Source organism: Mustela nivalis (genome assembly GCF_964662115.1).
Source record: "Mustela nivalis genome assembly, chromosome: 7".
Classification (NCBI taxonomy): Eukaryota; Metazoa; Chordata; class Mammalia; order Carnivora; family Mustelidae; genus Mustela; species Mustela nivalis.
The window spans coordinates 111,282,685-111,299,172 of NC_139026.1; the positions used below are offsets into that span (position 1 = coordinate 111,282,685).

The 16,488-nt window shown below is 39.5% G+C and overlaps 1 protein-coding gene across 9 annotated transcripts in view; it reads left to right on the top strand.

Annotated features, from left to right (window-relative positions):
* The first annotated feature begins 218 nt into the window (after positions 1-218).
* The window catches only part of USP18 (ubiquitin specific peptidase 18), a 60,733-nt gene continuing 44,463 nt past the window's right edge, over positions 219-16,488 (top strand). For 7 of the 9 annotated variants that reach the window (XM_082738179.1, XM_082738180.1, XM_082738181.1 and 4 more), the window contains exons 1-3: positions 219-458; positions 13,039-13,298; positions 15,900-15,996. In XM_082738179.1, coding sequence (XP_082594305.1) covers positions 319-458; positions 13,039-13,298; positions 15,900-15,996 — 497 coding nt within the window. In that variant the 5' untranslated portion in view covers positions 219-318. The remainder of the gene's footprint in view (positions 459-13,038; positions 13,299-15,899; positions 15,997-16,488) is intronic. The other 2 variants (XM_082738186.1, XM_082738187.1) reach the window with 2 other exon arrangements.

The window sequence follows — 16,488 nt, forward strand, 5'->3', positions numbered from 1 at the left end:
CCTCACATTAAGTGCCCTCTCAATGACCATAAAATGCCGGATAAAAAGGCCCATGTATGCTTGGCCTAGCAGGCAAAGGGCAAGCCCCGGAAGCACAGCATACCTGTTGAAAAGCGAAACCCCAGTGACCACTGGGTCTCCCAGCGGCCGGGTGTGGGCAGTGCATCGCTCTTGCTCCCCATGCGGAGGCACTGGGCACAGCTGACTCCCGCTGAGTTTCACTTTCCATTCAGTGGGAAACGAAAGCTGGGCGGCCGCTGGTGGGCGGGGCCTGAGCGAACCTTGGAGGGGCGTCCCGCCATCTAAACTCTAGGCTAGATGACTGGACGAGCCGGCCCAGCTCTGCTGTGCATGTGCATTCTCCGCCAACCCGGCTGCCAGCAAGGCTACAGAAGCTTTTTCTGTTTCCCGAGCATCCATCTTCGCGGTGGAGGTTTGACGCTTCCCTGGAAGTCCAGGCAAGTTTGGTGTTCATTTTCAAAGCTTTCTTTCCAGGGACGACATCCAACGGGGCTTTACTAAGATGCCACCAGGGCAATCAAGGGATTTATTTGGATTTTTGCAAATTATAATAATGGTCTATATTTATTACATACATATATTGGGTCAATGGTTTTTTTTTTTTTAACACGCTGATATATTTATTTGGACTTCTTGCGTTTTGTGTTTAATTTAAAAAGAAATTCCAAAAGTGGTGTAACCTTGTAAAAAAATTGGAAAAAATGCAGACAGGTGAGTAAAGTAGAAACAGAAATTTCTCTTACTCCACAACTCTGTATCGTTTTTTGGTGTACTTTAACAGAAATTTTCATCCATACAAGTTATTAATATTGTTTTGCAATTTGCCTTTTCCCACAGATGGATCTCTTTTCACGGCAAGATGTATAGCTAGGTCAACCTCATTTTAAAAAATTGGTGCATAATATGGTGCGTGCATCATTTATTTAAACAATTAATAGGCATTTATGCTGTTTCTAGTTTTTACTGGTATAGATGATGCAGCAGTACACATTTATGTACACATTCATGTGAATATACAAATATATTTGTGAAAAATTCCTAGAAGGGGAATTGCTGGGTCAGTGGGCATCTATACTGAGAAATTTGGAAGATTTTGTCAAATTGTGCAAATAAGGAGTATTTTAGTCTTAATCTCCCTCCAACCTCCTCGCCTTTTTTCCCTGGAAGAAAGCTGAATTTAGATGTTTAAACATAAAACGCCATTCTATGACTTTTGAAAATCTGGGTTCAAAGTGTTTGGAAATTAAAACAGTGGCTTTAGTAGCATTATTTATAGCTTTGAGGTAGTTATTCTTTGAAATTGTTCCAGAAAACAGGCAAATTATTTATATTTTGTTTTATTATTTTTATTTTTTGAGGAGGGAGAGGGGCCCTGGAAGAGAAAAAAGAGAGAGAGAGAGAAAAAAAATCTTAAGCAGGCTCTATGCTCAGCACAGAGCCCCATCCTGGGCTCAATCTCAGGACCCTGAAGTCACAACCTGAGCCAAAATTAAGAGTCAAACACTTAAACAACTGAGTTACCCAGGTGCCCTTTAAACAAGGCAAATGCTTTAAAACATTTGGAAACTTTCTTTTATAGTGTTATGTAGTGGCAGAGGGAGGTCAGGGGAGGGTGTTTAAATCTAGCTATCTAGGCTATCTAGATATCCTATTTTATAGGAACAAAATGGGTAGGAGAGTAATGTATGTATATAGTGCTATTTTGATTTATGGAGCACTATCAAGAACTAAAAAAAACCCAACACTGTTTTGTTTTTCCTTTTTCACTATTAAAAATGTGCTTTGCTCTTGGCACTTTTATTTTTTAAACTTTTAAACTTTTTAATTTTTTATTACATATGGTACATCATTAGCTTTTGATGTAGTGTTCAAGGATTCTTCCATTGCGTATTCTTCCAGTGCTCATCACAACATGTGCTTTTGGCACTTTCACACAAAGATGGGCTTGCAAAGGGGAAACACTTAACATGTATACAGCCTCAAAGAGGGTAAGCCCTAATGCCTTCCACGTGGGCCGATTCTTTTAGATAGAGTGGTCCCAAGATTCATTCCCTCTTATCTGGGGTTTCCTCTGGTATGGTTCTAATTCATGGACACAGCATATTACCATTACTTAAGAAACATACAACAAATGATTAAGGATGAGGTCTAAATTTGTTATTGCCATGATGGGTTGTATTTGTATGTAGATACAAACCACTATGAGGTAACATGTTCTAGGCATGTTAATTTTGTTCCTCTTAGGGCATTTCGAGACAGTCGGTTTTCCTTATGGAGAGAGAGTCTAGTTGTGGGTGAAGAGCCCAGTTAAAGACACAGACCAGCCAGGTTTCCTGCATCGCATTTTTTGCTGTTTCTTGGAAGTCCCTGATTGATTCTGTGGCTACAATGATGGTGGACTTAGACCTGCTTTTATCATTCACGTCTTCTACTTATTTTAAAAGTAAAAATTTGGGGAAGGTTGGGGACCAGATTAGTTTAGTTCTTTGGAACCAATAAGCATTTAATAAATAATAGACTATTTTCCAGAGCAGTTTTAGGTCCACAGCAAATTTGGGTGGGATGTACAGAGTTCCCATATATCTTATCCCTCTCCTGACCCTCATCTTAACCATTATCATCATCTGACACCAAAGTGGTACATTTGCTGCAACTGATGAGCCAACAGTGACACATGATTATCATCAAAAGTTCATGCTTTACAATAGGGTTCACTCTTGATGTTGTGCATTGTATGAGTTTTAACAAATGTATAATGACATGTATCTACCATTATAGTATCATATGGAATAATTTCACTGCCCTAAAAATCCTCTGTTGGAGTCAATTTTTTGAGTCAGGGCTTGAGTTTGAAAATTCAGCTTCATTGGAATAAAACCATCCTTTTTTCTCTGGTATGTGCTAATCACCACCAACTTAGCTCAAAAGCGTATTCTCTGCCAGCTCCGCCTTTCTTCATCCTTCTTAGATCTCTAGGTTTCATTTTCCTTCCTTTTGTAGCCACACCTACTTATTTCCCCTCTGATCAGCTCTGAAGATTTTCCTCTTGGAATCTGGCTTTCCAGCCTGCCCAAATGATACTCTCCACTGGGGTTTACTGCTATATTTGGCTGACATAAAGAGTTTTGAGTTTTTTTTTTAAGACTTATTTATTTGCCAGAGTGAGCGAGAGAGTATGAGAGTACAAGAAGGGGGAGCTGCAGGCAGAGGGAGGAGCTGGCCCCCCACTGAGGAGGAACCCCCGCCCCCATGTGGGACTCAATACCAGGACCCTGAGATCATGACCGGAGCTGAAGGCAGATGCTCAATGGACTGTGCCACCCAAACATCCCAGTTTTGAGGTCTTGACAAAGTACAGAAAATTGTCTCTGGAAAACATAGGCCGGTCCTTTTCTATACTGTTTCATCAGATTTCTCTCTGTGTGGTCTTAGAATCCTATTTCTTGCTCATGGAATTGCTAACTGCCATCATTTCTCTCTTAGTTTTAACCCTTCAGGCTGAGGCTCCTCAGATTATGAGATTGTTTTTATTTATTTATTGAATTTATTACAAGACTATTTATTTATTTATTTATAATTTATTTATTTTCAGCATAACAGTATTCATTATTTTTGAACCACACCCAGTGCTCTATGCAATCTCTGCCCTCTATAATACCCACCACTTGGTACCCCAACCTTCCACCGCCCCCCCGCCACTTCAAACATGAGGTTTTCATTAATGACTTCCTTAAATGCAAATGAAACAACCAGGAAATCATGCACTTTTAAGGAAACTAATACAGAAGATTTTTCATGAAACTAAAGATTTTTGTCTTGTGTTGAAATCTGTATGTTTCATGGAGCACTGGGTATTATATGCAAACAATGAATCATGGAATATTACATCAACAATTCATGATGTCTCTTTTTAATTTTTTGAGGAACCTCCACCCTGTTTTCCAAAGTATCTGTACCAACTTACATTCCCACCAACAGTGTAAGAAGATTCCCCTTACTCCACATACCCTCCAACATTTGTTGTTTCTTGCCTTGGTCCAGTGATGGGTATTAAGGAGGACATGTATCGCATGGAGCACTGGGTATTACATGTAAACAATGAATCATGGAACACTACACAAAAACTAACCATGTACTATATGGTAACTAACATAACATAATAAAAAATAATAATAAGGAAAAAAACTAATAGTGTACTGTATGGTGACTAGTATAACTTAAAAAAAAAAAAAGGAAAAGAAACCTGCATGTCACTGGTCAACCCTTGACATCCTAAGAGTCTTTAGTACCTGTTGTCTAAAACATCTTCTCAAACTTTATTGCATATATAGAGAGCCAGGAATCTTGTCAACATGCAGATTCAATTTAGTAGGTCTGCTGTGCAGCCCAATATTCTGTTTTTTAAATAGACTTCCAGGTGATGCTGATGCTGCTGGTCTGGAGACCTGCTTTTATTTTTTTATTTTTAATTTAAATTCCATTTAGTTAACATATAATATATTATTAGTTTTGGGGTAGGATATAGTGATTTATCAGTTGCATATAATACCTGGTGCTCATTACATCAAGTGCCCTCCTTAATGCTTATCACCCAATCACCTCATCTTACCCCCTCTCCAGCAACCCTCAGTTTGTGTCCTGGAGTTAACAGTCTCTTATGGTTTGCCTTCCTCTCTGTTTTTATCTTATTTTATTTTTCCTTCCCTTCCCCTGTGTTCATCTGTTCTGTTTCTTAAATTCCACATATTCGGGAAATCATATGGTGTTTCTCTTTCTCTGATTTATTTTGCTTGGTGTAATACCCTCTAATTCCAACCATGTCGATGTAAGTGTAAGTATTCATTTTTTGATGGGTGAGTAGTATTCCATTGTATATATACACCACTTTTTTATCCATTCATCTGTTGATGGACATCTGGGCTCCTTCCATTGTTTGGCTATTATGGACATTGCTGCTATAAATATTAGGGTGTATGTGCCCTTTTGAATCACTATGTTTATATCCTTTGTATAAATACCTAGCAGTGTAATTGCTGGGTCATAGCGAGGGTAGCTCTATTTTTAACTTTTTAAGGAACTTCCACATTATTTTCTGGAGTGACTATACCATCTTGCATTCCCACCAAAGTGTGAGGAGGCTCCTCTTTCTCTGCATTCTCACCAATATCTGTCATTTCCTGACTTGTTCATTTTAGCCATTCTGACAAATGTGAGGTGGTATCTCATTGAGGTTTTGATTTGTATTTCCCTGATGCTGAGTGATGTGGAGCATTGTTTCATATGTCTGTTGGCCATGACTGTATGTTCATGATTTCTAAACAACTCAGAGCTTCCATCTTGTTTGTTCCACTGTTGATATTATTGACATTTTAAAAACTGGTTTTTCAGTCCATAAATATTTCTTCAATCAGATTTTCAAGGAGAGAATCCTGGCTGAATTCAATATCCACCATGCTCTTGAATTTTAAAGACTCTGGTTGTTTCTGCCTGTTCAAATAGATACCTAATGTACATGATATAGAAATGGCACATTTAAAATATCAATATTTTGTGCCTTTTGTGGCCAACAGAATATAATTCAGGAAAATTATTTTTAGCAGAATATTTTCCAGAACAATGTTGTCTCTAAGATTCAAAGTTTGGACAATTCTTAAAAGTTTCATTTCCAACTATCAAATTGAGTGACAATCTAAAGCAATCATTTGGATAACAGTTTTTAGCTTTCATAAGTAGACTAAACACTAAAAGTGCTGTGTGCTTGATTCAGTTTGTGTAGTATATGATTTTTGAAGTTTGACTAGTGAGAACAAACTGTTTATGGGTATCCCATTAGTCTTTAAACTTTTCTTCTTTTTTCAGATTTTAAAATATTCTTTATCATACTTGGATTGAGGGATGATTTATTATTGACTTTTTAGTATATATATTTGGGATTTTTCACCTCATGATAATTCTAGGTTATAAAGTTGACATTGTGCTTTTAATTCATCTTCACAAGATGTGAAGAATTTATAGATAGGATCTTTTTCTTGAAAGACCGTGGCATTGGGAATAAATAACTAAAATTTAAATACAGTTCTTAATAATAAGTATTAAAGTGCAGCAGTACTATTGGAAAGATGTAGCTGATTCTGATATGAAATGGAAAGGTGTATCAAAAATAAAAAAAATGGGGGTGCCTGGGTTGCTTAGTCAGTTAAGCATCTGCCTTTGGCTCAGGTCATGATACCAGGGTCCTGGGATTGAGTCCCACGTCAGTCTCTCTGCTCAACTTGGAGCCTGCTTCTCCCTCTCCCTTTTCCCACAGCTCTGCCTGCTTGTGCGTGCGTGCTCTCTCCCTCCCCCTCTGTCAAATCAGTCAATCAATTAAATATATATATATATACACGTGGAGATGTGTTGTCACAAATCTCATATTGTAGTGTCTTCTAATGGAAAAAATTAAATAGCCAGACCAAGTTTGGGTATGTAGGCACTGTCCCCCCCTGCGGAATATGTAAAGAATATCCAGGTAAAAATGAGCTGAAAAAAAACTACCAAGCAGTGTACCAAGTAAATAAAAATGAACACATATTAAACAGCATAAAATAAAAGACATAATATGAAAAACCTAAAACATGGAAATATCATTCACTCGTGCCTATGGCCAGGACATTCAATGAAAGTGGCACTGTATCCAGAGGAATTCTAACTTATATGAAGACTTAAATTTTTCAGATGAAGTAGAAAAGCCTGAAAGTGTGGCTTCAGTGTCATTATTCAGCCAACAACTACTCCTTGGCTTCAATTCTGGCCCCAGTGCTTGAAAGTTCAATTAACAAAACACCACTTAAGTAGCATTTCTGGAGTCCTTGGACTTGTGCATGATCAGGTGATTGCATTGGTTACAACGATGTGTAATAAGTGTGACAAAAGGGAGGTCACATGGATTAGCTGTTAATATCTGAGTATATGCAGTGGCAAATACTACACACATGATTGAGGGTAGAAAATCTCATATACTTTTATGTTGAAATATAAGAGCATAATTTTTAGTGCATAAGTTAAATGTTGCAATAATGGATAGTTTGGGCCATACTTTTATGTATAAAACTATTATTTTAAAATCTTAAAAAAAGAAATTGAAAATTAATACATAAAGAGAATAAATGTGCTAAATAGTGGATGAGGTATCTTTTTAAAACAATTTTTAAATTTTTTATTTATTTAATTTATTTGATAGACAGAGATTACAAGTAGGCAGAGAGGCAGGCAGAGGGAGGGGGAAGCAGGCTCCCTGCTGAGCAGACAGCCCGATGCAGGACTTGATCCCAGGATGCTGAGATCATGACCTGAGCTGAAGGCAGCCGCCCAACCAACTGAGCCACCCAGGTGTCCCTTACAGCTATTTATTAAATTAAAAAATAATTTCAACTAATAAAGTTAAGAATGTATCACTTCTATGCTTTATAGAATTGGTATACCAGCATCCATAATACTGAAGAAAATAATCTTTAAGAATTTATTTACTTATTTTTAAATTCCTATAAATCATTTTTAAAATTTTATCTTCTTTTTTTCAGTGTTCCAAGATTCATTGCTTATGCACCACACCCAGAGATCCATCCATTATGTGCCCTCCTTAAATCATTTTTTTAAAAGATTTTATTTATTTGACAGAGCACAAGTAGGCACAGTGGCAGGCAGAATGGGCAGAAGGAGAAGCAGGTTTTCTACTGAGCAAGGAGCCCAATGTGGGACTTGATCCCAGGACCCTGGTACCATAATCTGAGCTGAAGGCGGACATTTAACCAACTGAGCCACCTAGGCACCCCAGTGCATCTCTCTTTAAGGACTCCTCATCATAGTTAGTTAAAACTGAGTGTTGTTGGGGAAAATAGACAAAGTGACTTGTCATAAATTCAGATTTCGTGTTAGTTCTGCCTTAACTGCGGCAGCTGTGGCACGAGATCTCTGCAGAGTGAATGATTCTTTCTGGCATATGTTAGACCACATCTTCCTCAGACCATTAGCCTTGACCCCAAGTCCCAATTAATTACTTAATTAATTAATAACAAAGCCCTTAGGAAACCTCTTCATCCCCAAACTAGACTGTTGCTAGCAATAACACAATAACACAGTCTTCACTTGTTTCATCCTTCTGCCTCGGCACCAGAGGTCAGTCATTACTTGATCCTTGTGGTTTCACTATTTATTTATTTAAAAAGTTTTATTACACACATATATACTGATGCCTAAGCAACATAATATTCTATTTTCCCTGAGTTTGAATATATTTTGACTCAACATTATGTTTCTTAGAGTCCCCATACTATAGTTCCTTCAAATGCAACTGATGAATATTATTTCATTTGTATAAATTTATTACAGCTTATGTACCCATTCTTCTGTCTATTTGGTTGTCTTATTAACTACATCATTAGTTTCAGATGTAGCATTCAATAATCCATCAGTTGTGTATTAACACCCAGTGCTCATCACATCCTGTGACCTCCTTAATGCCCATCACCCAATTACCCCATTGTTTTTTTTTTTTTAAATTTTATTTATTTATTTGACAGAGAGAGAGATCACAAATAGGCAGAGAGACAGACAGAGGGAGAGATGAGGAGAAGCAGGCTCCCTGCTGAGCAGAGAGCCCAATGCGGGACTCGATCCCAGGCCCCTGGGATCATGACCCGAGCGGAAGGCAGAGGCTTAACCCACTGAGCCACCCAGGCGCCCCCAATTACCCCATTGTAATTACATTTCTAAGAATCTATTTTATTTATTTATTTATTTTTATTTTTTATTTTTATTTATTTATTTATTTTTAAAGATTTTATTTATTTATTTGACAGAAATCACAAGTAGATGGAGAGGCAGGCAGAGAGAGAGAGAGAGAGAGGGAAGCAGGCTCCCTGCTGAGCAGACAGCCCGATGCGGGACTCGATCCCAGGACCCTGAGATCATGACCTGAGCCGAAGGCAGCGGCTTAACCCACCGAGCCACCCAGGCGCCCTCTAAGAATCTATTTTAAAGTTTGATTTAATATCTGGTTGTTTCTTTTCTTTTCTTTTTTTTTTTTTCCTTTCCTTTCCTTTCCTTTCCTTTCTTTTTTCTTTCTTTCTTACTTTCTTTCTTTAACAGCTGGTTGTTTCTAATGGTCAAATAAATTGGAGGGCTGCAGAGTTACTGGCATGGAGTCAAGGAAACAACTGAGGAAACCTTTCATAAGTGCCTCTGAGTGGAGAGAAGGGAGACATAGAGAAGACAATATATTTTATATTTCCCAGCTTAGACTTGGGCACGGACCTGGGCACGGAACCCTGGACAGAGAGCAGCTGTAGGCAGAAGTATAAGCCCTTTCGGAAAGAGTTCAGTGAAATCAAAGGGCACAAGGCAGTTGGAGGAGCTGGACATGTATCCCATTTCCACATCAAGCCCCTACTTGGAAAGAGGAGGGAACCTTAATTCATTAATTGTTTTACATTGCATTGCCTTGCGGTACTCCATGGATTCTCTGGAGTGGTAGTGGCAGTGTACAATAATTGTCACCTGTTCCAAAACACGTAAGAGTCTCCTCCTGAGAGTCTTAAATATGCTTGGGAGCATTTACAGGTGGCTGAAATCTGTGTTGTCAGGAGAAAGTAAAAGAGTAGGGGGATTTGCTTTTTGTGGTTAATATGATCTCATTTATAGCTAAGTTTTGATGTGTCCATAGACTTTAGTTTGCATGAGGGACATCAAATAGGTAGAGAAAAGTTTTATGCCTAAAAATGTTCACTATAGTGTATTTGCTATAATTGTAAAAAATTGAAAAATAACCAGAATATTCCACAATGTTTTATTGCTACATTAGTCATCAAAAGGTATTTATAAAGAGCTTGGGAAAAGTTATGTTACAATGTGAAATGAGAAAAACAGTAAAATATAAGCCATGTCAAAAATATTTAGGAAAGAGGACACCTGGGTGGCTCAGTTGGTTAAGTATTTGGTTCTTGATTTTGGCTCAGGTCATGATCTCAGGATGGTGAGACTGAGCGCTGAATGGAACTTGGCATTAACTGTGGAGCTTGCTTGGGGATTCCCTCTTCCTCTCCTATTCCTCTCCCGCTCTCTCTCTCTCAACACACACACACACACACACACACACACACACTCACATAAATAAATGTTTGTTTGTTTATTTGTTTATTTATAGGAAAAAAGATTGTTATATACCAAGTAGTGGTTATCCTGAGGTCCTGGGACAATGAGTGATTAATGTTTTCTTCATTTTGTATTTCTACATTTTACAAATATCCTTCATAAGTTAGCATTATTTGAGAAAAACAACCTTAAAATTATAATGAAAATCTTAAAAAATACATATATTTCTTTTCTTGGTGGGCATTTGTGTATGTACAAGGGAACTGTTTTCTCTAAGAACACCAGTGATTTCTCTTTCCAGCTGCCATGGTAATTCTCCAGAATACATAATTCAGTGGGACATATTTGAATGCTTCCACTTGAATTAAAATGAATAACTAGAAATAATCAGAGGCTTCAGGTTTGGGAGGCAAACAAGAGATCTCACACTCCACCCACCCTTCAATTCCTGTCTGCACTCTCTCTTTCAAGGGCTAGCCCAGCTTCTGCTTACTGACAAATTACTGCTGCTGGAGTTGACTTTCTTTATTTTGAAATTAAATCTATTTCTTAGTAGTTTTCACATTTTAGGTAGTTTGACCTCCTCCATCCTCATGCCCCAAAGACAAGAAATCTAAGTAAGTCTAATTATATCACTTCCACATGATAGCCTTTTTAGTATTTGAAAACATTTCTTTGTTCCATACAAGTCCTTATTCTTTTTTGTGTTCATTCATTCATTCAGTGGTTATTTACTGAATGCCCACAAAACTCTGTGCTAAGTGTAAAGGAAACAGTTGAAGATACATACTTCCTGCCTCCCAGATGCTCACAGTTTAGGGTCTCAGGTCAGATACTGAAACTCTGAGATGGGTATGCAGGAGATTACTGGGGAGTACCCTTGGGAACAACATCTGGGAGATGTGAGCAAAGGAGGGAAAGACAGAGGGAAGGGCTGCCAAATAGTTGCAGCAGAGGCCTCAGCTGCTCTTAAGGGGAACTCTGGGGCTGGCTGACCCTTCAAAGCTATTTCATCTTGAGGCAAGGTGGTTAGATTTTATACCTGCTATTGTCCACTCATTGTATAGGGATAAACTTCTTTTCAAGGGTAGATTATTGGACAGGGACTGAGTGGGGAGCTGTCAAGCTGTGTTCCCCTCAGCCTAAGAAATCATGTTGGTCCTGCAGGAAGAGTGTGAGTGATGCATCACTGTCCAGTACAAGTGGAGAGATAGCTATTCCCCACAATAGAATATAGTGAACCAATTATCTGATTAGCTCTGAGTACAAGGTATATGGACACACAGACAACATGTAGGCTTCATGTGAGGAGTCAGGACAGGCTTCCAAGGAAGTCAAGGGTACGGATAACAAGGAGAGTGCTTGTTATGCAACTTTAGATGGTGGAGTTGACAGTCCTCAATGATTGTTTGGGCCAGGGAGTGAGGAGAAAGGAGACACCCAGGTTTCTGATCTGGACCCCCTTGGTGCATGTTGTGCTATTTGCCAGAGTAGAGAACCTGTGGGAAAGAGTTATATGGTAGTCTGTTCTGAAGAAGAAATTGGAAACATGTGAGACAAAGGTAAGGAGAGTCTAGCCTAGTTGTCATTTCTAGCCCTAGAGCTTTATAAGTCAAACATTTCTTTCTAAGACTTGTCTGGTTTTTTGTTGTTGTTTTTTTAAATTTTGTTAGTTAACATAGAGTGCAGTAGGGGCATCTCAGTGACTCAGTTGGTTAAGTGTCTGCCTTCAGCTCAGGTCATGATCCCAGAGTCCCGAGATTGAGCCCTGCATCAGGCTCCCTCCTCGTGGGGGGCCTGCTTCTCCCTCTACCCCTCACCCCACTCTTGTGGTCTCTCTCTCACTCTGTTTCAAAAAAACCAGACAGTGCAGTATTGGTTTTTGGAGTAGAATTCAGTGATTTTTTTTACTTACATATAACCCAGTGCTCATCACAAATCAGCCCTTTTTCCTCTCTCCCTCCTTCCCTCTCTTTCTAAAATTTTAATTTAAATTCCATTTAGTTAACATATAGTGTATTATTAGTTCGGGGTAGAATGTGGTGATTCATCAGTTGCGTATAACACCCAGTGCTCATTACATCAAGTGCCCTTCTTAATGTCCATCACCCAGTTACCCCATCATCCCATCCACACCCCCTCCATCAACCCTGTTTGTTTCCTATAGCTAAGATTCTCTTAAGGTTTGCCTCTCTCTCTTTTTTTTTTTTTTAAATTTAAGATTTTATTTAGTTATTTGGCAGAGAGAGAAAAATCAGGGGGAGCTGCAGTGGGAGAGGAAGAAGCAGGCTGAGTAGGAAGCCAGATGTGGGGTCTGATCTCAGGACTTTGGGATCATGACCTGAGCTGAAGGCAGATGCCCAACTGACTGAGCCACCCAAGCACCCCCCTCTCTCTGTTTCTATCTTATTTTATTTTTCCTTCCCTTTTGTTCATCTGTTTTGTTTCTTAAATTTTACATATAAGTGAAAACATATGGTATTTGTCTTTCTCTGACTTATTTTAGTTATCATAATACTCTCTAGTTCCATCCATGTCATTGCAAATAAGTGCCTTCTTTAACACCCATCACCCATCTAGCCCATCTCCCCCAAATCTCCCTCCATCAACCCTCAGTTTGTTCTCTTCCCTTAAGAGTCACTTATAGCTTGTTTTCCTCTCTCCTTTTTCTCTTTTCTCCCTTCCCATATGTTCATCTACTTTCTTTCTTAAATTCCACATATGAGTGAGATCATACAGTATTTGTCCTTCTCTGACTTATTTCACTTAGCATAATACACTAGAGTTCCATCCACATCTGACTTGTCTCTTTGGAATTAGAACTGATCACGTGAATATGCTTTCCCTCTTCCCTTATCCTTATCTACTTCTGGTGTGTTTTCACAGAACTCCCACCAATGCTGACTTATGTGAGCTCTTCCCGGAAGTGTGCAGTCCTGAAGACAGGCTGGGCAGCCAGTGGCCTGGGGATTTTGGAGTGATCGCTAATGAGTCAGGTGCTGGAGTGTCTGAGGAAATTTGCCAGTGCATCCTGGCTGAGACTCAGCATTTCTCAGCAGAACCCATTGAGAAGAAGGAAGAGAACAACATGAAGAGGAAGAAGGAGCAGTTAAAGGAGCGCCTCAGTGCCTGGGACTCGCCCCATGGTCATTAGATTCCTCACATTTTTCTCTTTTCGATTGCATAGAAATGCTTTGCTCACCCACTCTACTCTGAAGTAGTAGATCTTTGTGGTTAAAGACTCCTGATTTCTTTTTTTATTTTTAAAGATTTTATTTATTTATTTGTCAGAGACAGAGGGAGAGAGAGCAAGCGAGCACAGGCAGACAGAGAGGCAGGCAGAGGCAGAGGGAGAAGCAGGCTCCCTGCCAAGCAAGGAGCCCGATGTGGGACTCGATCCCAGGACCCTGGGATCAAGACCCGAGCTGAAGGCCACTGCTTAACCAACTGAGCCACCCAGGCTTCCCAAGACTCCTGATTTCTTATGCCTCCATTTCTGCATCTGTAAAATGGGAATAATCATAGTACTGAGCACATAGGGTTGTTGGGAGGGGTAAGTGAGATAATCTGCAGAAAGTGCTTTGAGTTATAGTTTGGCATATAACAGCAGCCAGCATTAGTTCTTGCCTTTACTGTTACATCTGTGTGCTAGGATATCTAGAGGCAAGGTGCTTCTTTCTGCTGATTCAGGAGCCAAAATCTGTGATTACTTGCTGTCCCTGGATTTTTTTCATCTTAATCACACACTCAAAACTACTTCCTCAGGAACTCTGAGATTATTGGTATTCCCTCCCTCTTAAATTACTCACCTTGTGCTGTCAGCTGTGTCCAAGTTGAGTTGGGAAAAGAGAGGTTGGTTCCTAGTACATCAAAGAAATGCTGTCTTTTGGTTTTCTCACATCTTCATAAGTTCCTTTTGGCATCTGGCCTCTGGAAGTGAACTTAGATTAGTGAATTTCCCCCAGAGCTTTTTTCCCCCCGATTTCTTTCAGCCTTTCCACTGGAGTCTGAAATAGACTAGCTAGGAAATTACTTTTATCTATGAGCTCCATAGATGCCCATTCTGACTCAACTCTGTAGGGAGCAGCTTGAATGGGAAGAACTCAAATGCTCCCAGTTATGTTTTTTTTTTTTTTTTTTAAAGATTTTATTTATTTGTCAGAGACAGAGGGAGAGAGAATGCGCGAGCACAGGCAGACAGAGAGGCAGGCAGAGGCAGAGGGAGAAGCAGGCTCCCTGCCGAGCAAGGAGCCCGATGTGGGACTCGATCCCAGGACCCTGGGATCATGACCTGAGCCGAAGGCAGCTGCTTAACCAACTGAGCCACCCAGGCGTCCCCAGTTATGCTTTTTGTAATGTTTCTTTCTTTGTCTTTGCTCTTACAACGATTGCTTGTACTACTCATTTAACATTGCATAATACTGTTTCTTTTTTTAAATTTTATTTTATTTTTTTAGTGTTCCAAGGTTCATTTTTATGAACCACACCCAGTGCTCCATGCAATACATGAACTCCTTAATACCCACCACCGGGCTCACCCATCCCCCTACCTCCTCCCCTCTAAAATACTGTTTGTTTCTCAGAGTCCCCAGTCTCTCATGGTTTGTCTCCCCCTCCGATTTCCCCCAATTCACTTTTCCTTTTCTTTTCCTAATGTCGTCTATGTAATTTCTTATGTCCCACACTGCTGGTGGGAATGCAAGTTGGTGTAGCCACTGTGGAAAACAGTGTGGAGATTCCTCAAAAATTAAAAATAGAGCTACCTGGGCGCCTGGGTGGCTCAGTGGTTAAGCCGCTGCCTTCGGCTCAGGTCATGATCTCAGGGTCCTGGGATCGAGTCCCGCATCGGGCTCTCTGCTCGGCAGGGAGCCTGCTTCCTCCTCTCTCTCTCTGCCTGCCTCTCTACCTACTTGTGATTTCTCTCTGTCAAATAAATAAATAAAATCTTTAAAAAAAAAATAGAGCTACCTTATGACCCTGCAATTGCACTATGGGTATTTACTCCAAAGATACAGATGAAGTGAAAAGAAGGGCCATATGTACACTAATGTTTATAGTAGCAATGTCCACAATCACCAAACTGTGGAAAGAGCTAAGATGCCTAATAAGAATATTACTCAGGCTTCAAAAAGGATGAATGCCCAACTTTTCTATCAACATGGACGGGACTGGAGAAGATTATGCTGCATGAAATAAGTCGAGCAGAGAAAGTCAATTATAATAGTGTTTCTTGTGACAACTCTCTTTTCCTAATGAATTATTAAAAGTTTTACTGTTGGATGTGAGAGTGATCTGGCTGTGAGATCTGTCACCTCATTGATTTCCAGGGTTGATTTGGCTGATCTGACTGTCAAAGCAGGTGTCCCCTTCCTCCCTCACCACTCCACATGCATCCCTCCTGAAGCTGCATGCTCAGTCCAAAGAGGACAGCTTTCCCTGATACAGGAGGGCTGTTCTTCTGTCATGGGTACACAAGTCACTGTGCTCCCCTTCTAGAACCTCCAAACAAGCTCTCCAGGTCTGTTTTTAGGAGAACATAAGGTAGTCAAGCTTCCAAGACTCAGAATCGCATGCTTTTATCTCTCCTCTCCAGTTTGTTTGCAAGCTCTTTTGTGAAGTCTTTGTACCTCTGAGAGTATTTTGCAGGATTTCATGACCTTAGTAGATCTTAGAAAACCATCTGATTTTTGTTAAGTCCCTTAGCTTTCCCTTGTCCTCAGTATCTTTTTTTTCTCTTCCCTGTATAGGCCTGGTTGGTTTACACAACATTGGCCAGACATGCTGTCTTAACTCCCTGATTCAGGTATTAATTATGAATGTGGGCTTCACCAAGATATTGAAGAGGTAAGACAACATGTATATTATTCTACATTTTCATATGTTCAATTTCTCACAGTGACTTATACTTTAAAAAATCTTCTTTGAATGGTTGCCAGAGAAAAGATCTTGTTCTAAACAATCTAGACTACACTCTGTAACCACCTAAGAAGTTTAAAAAGAAATATGAATACCTATTTCCACCACCAGATATTTGGTTTTGGTTGGTCTAGGATGGGGTTCAGGTATTAGTACTTCTATTTTTTACTTTAATTAATTAATTTTTTGTCTTGTTTTTAAATTTAAAATTCATTTAATTAACATGTAGTTTATTACTAGTTTCAGAGGTAGAATTTCGTAGTTCATCAGTTGCATATAATACCTAGTGCTCACTTCATCAAGTGCCCCCTTTAATGCCCATCACCCAATTATCCAATCCCCTCACCCACCTCCCCTCCAACAAGCCTGTTTGTTTCCTACAGTTAAGAGTCTCTTATGGTTTTTCTCCCTCTCCAATTT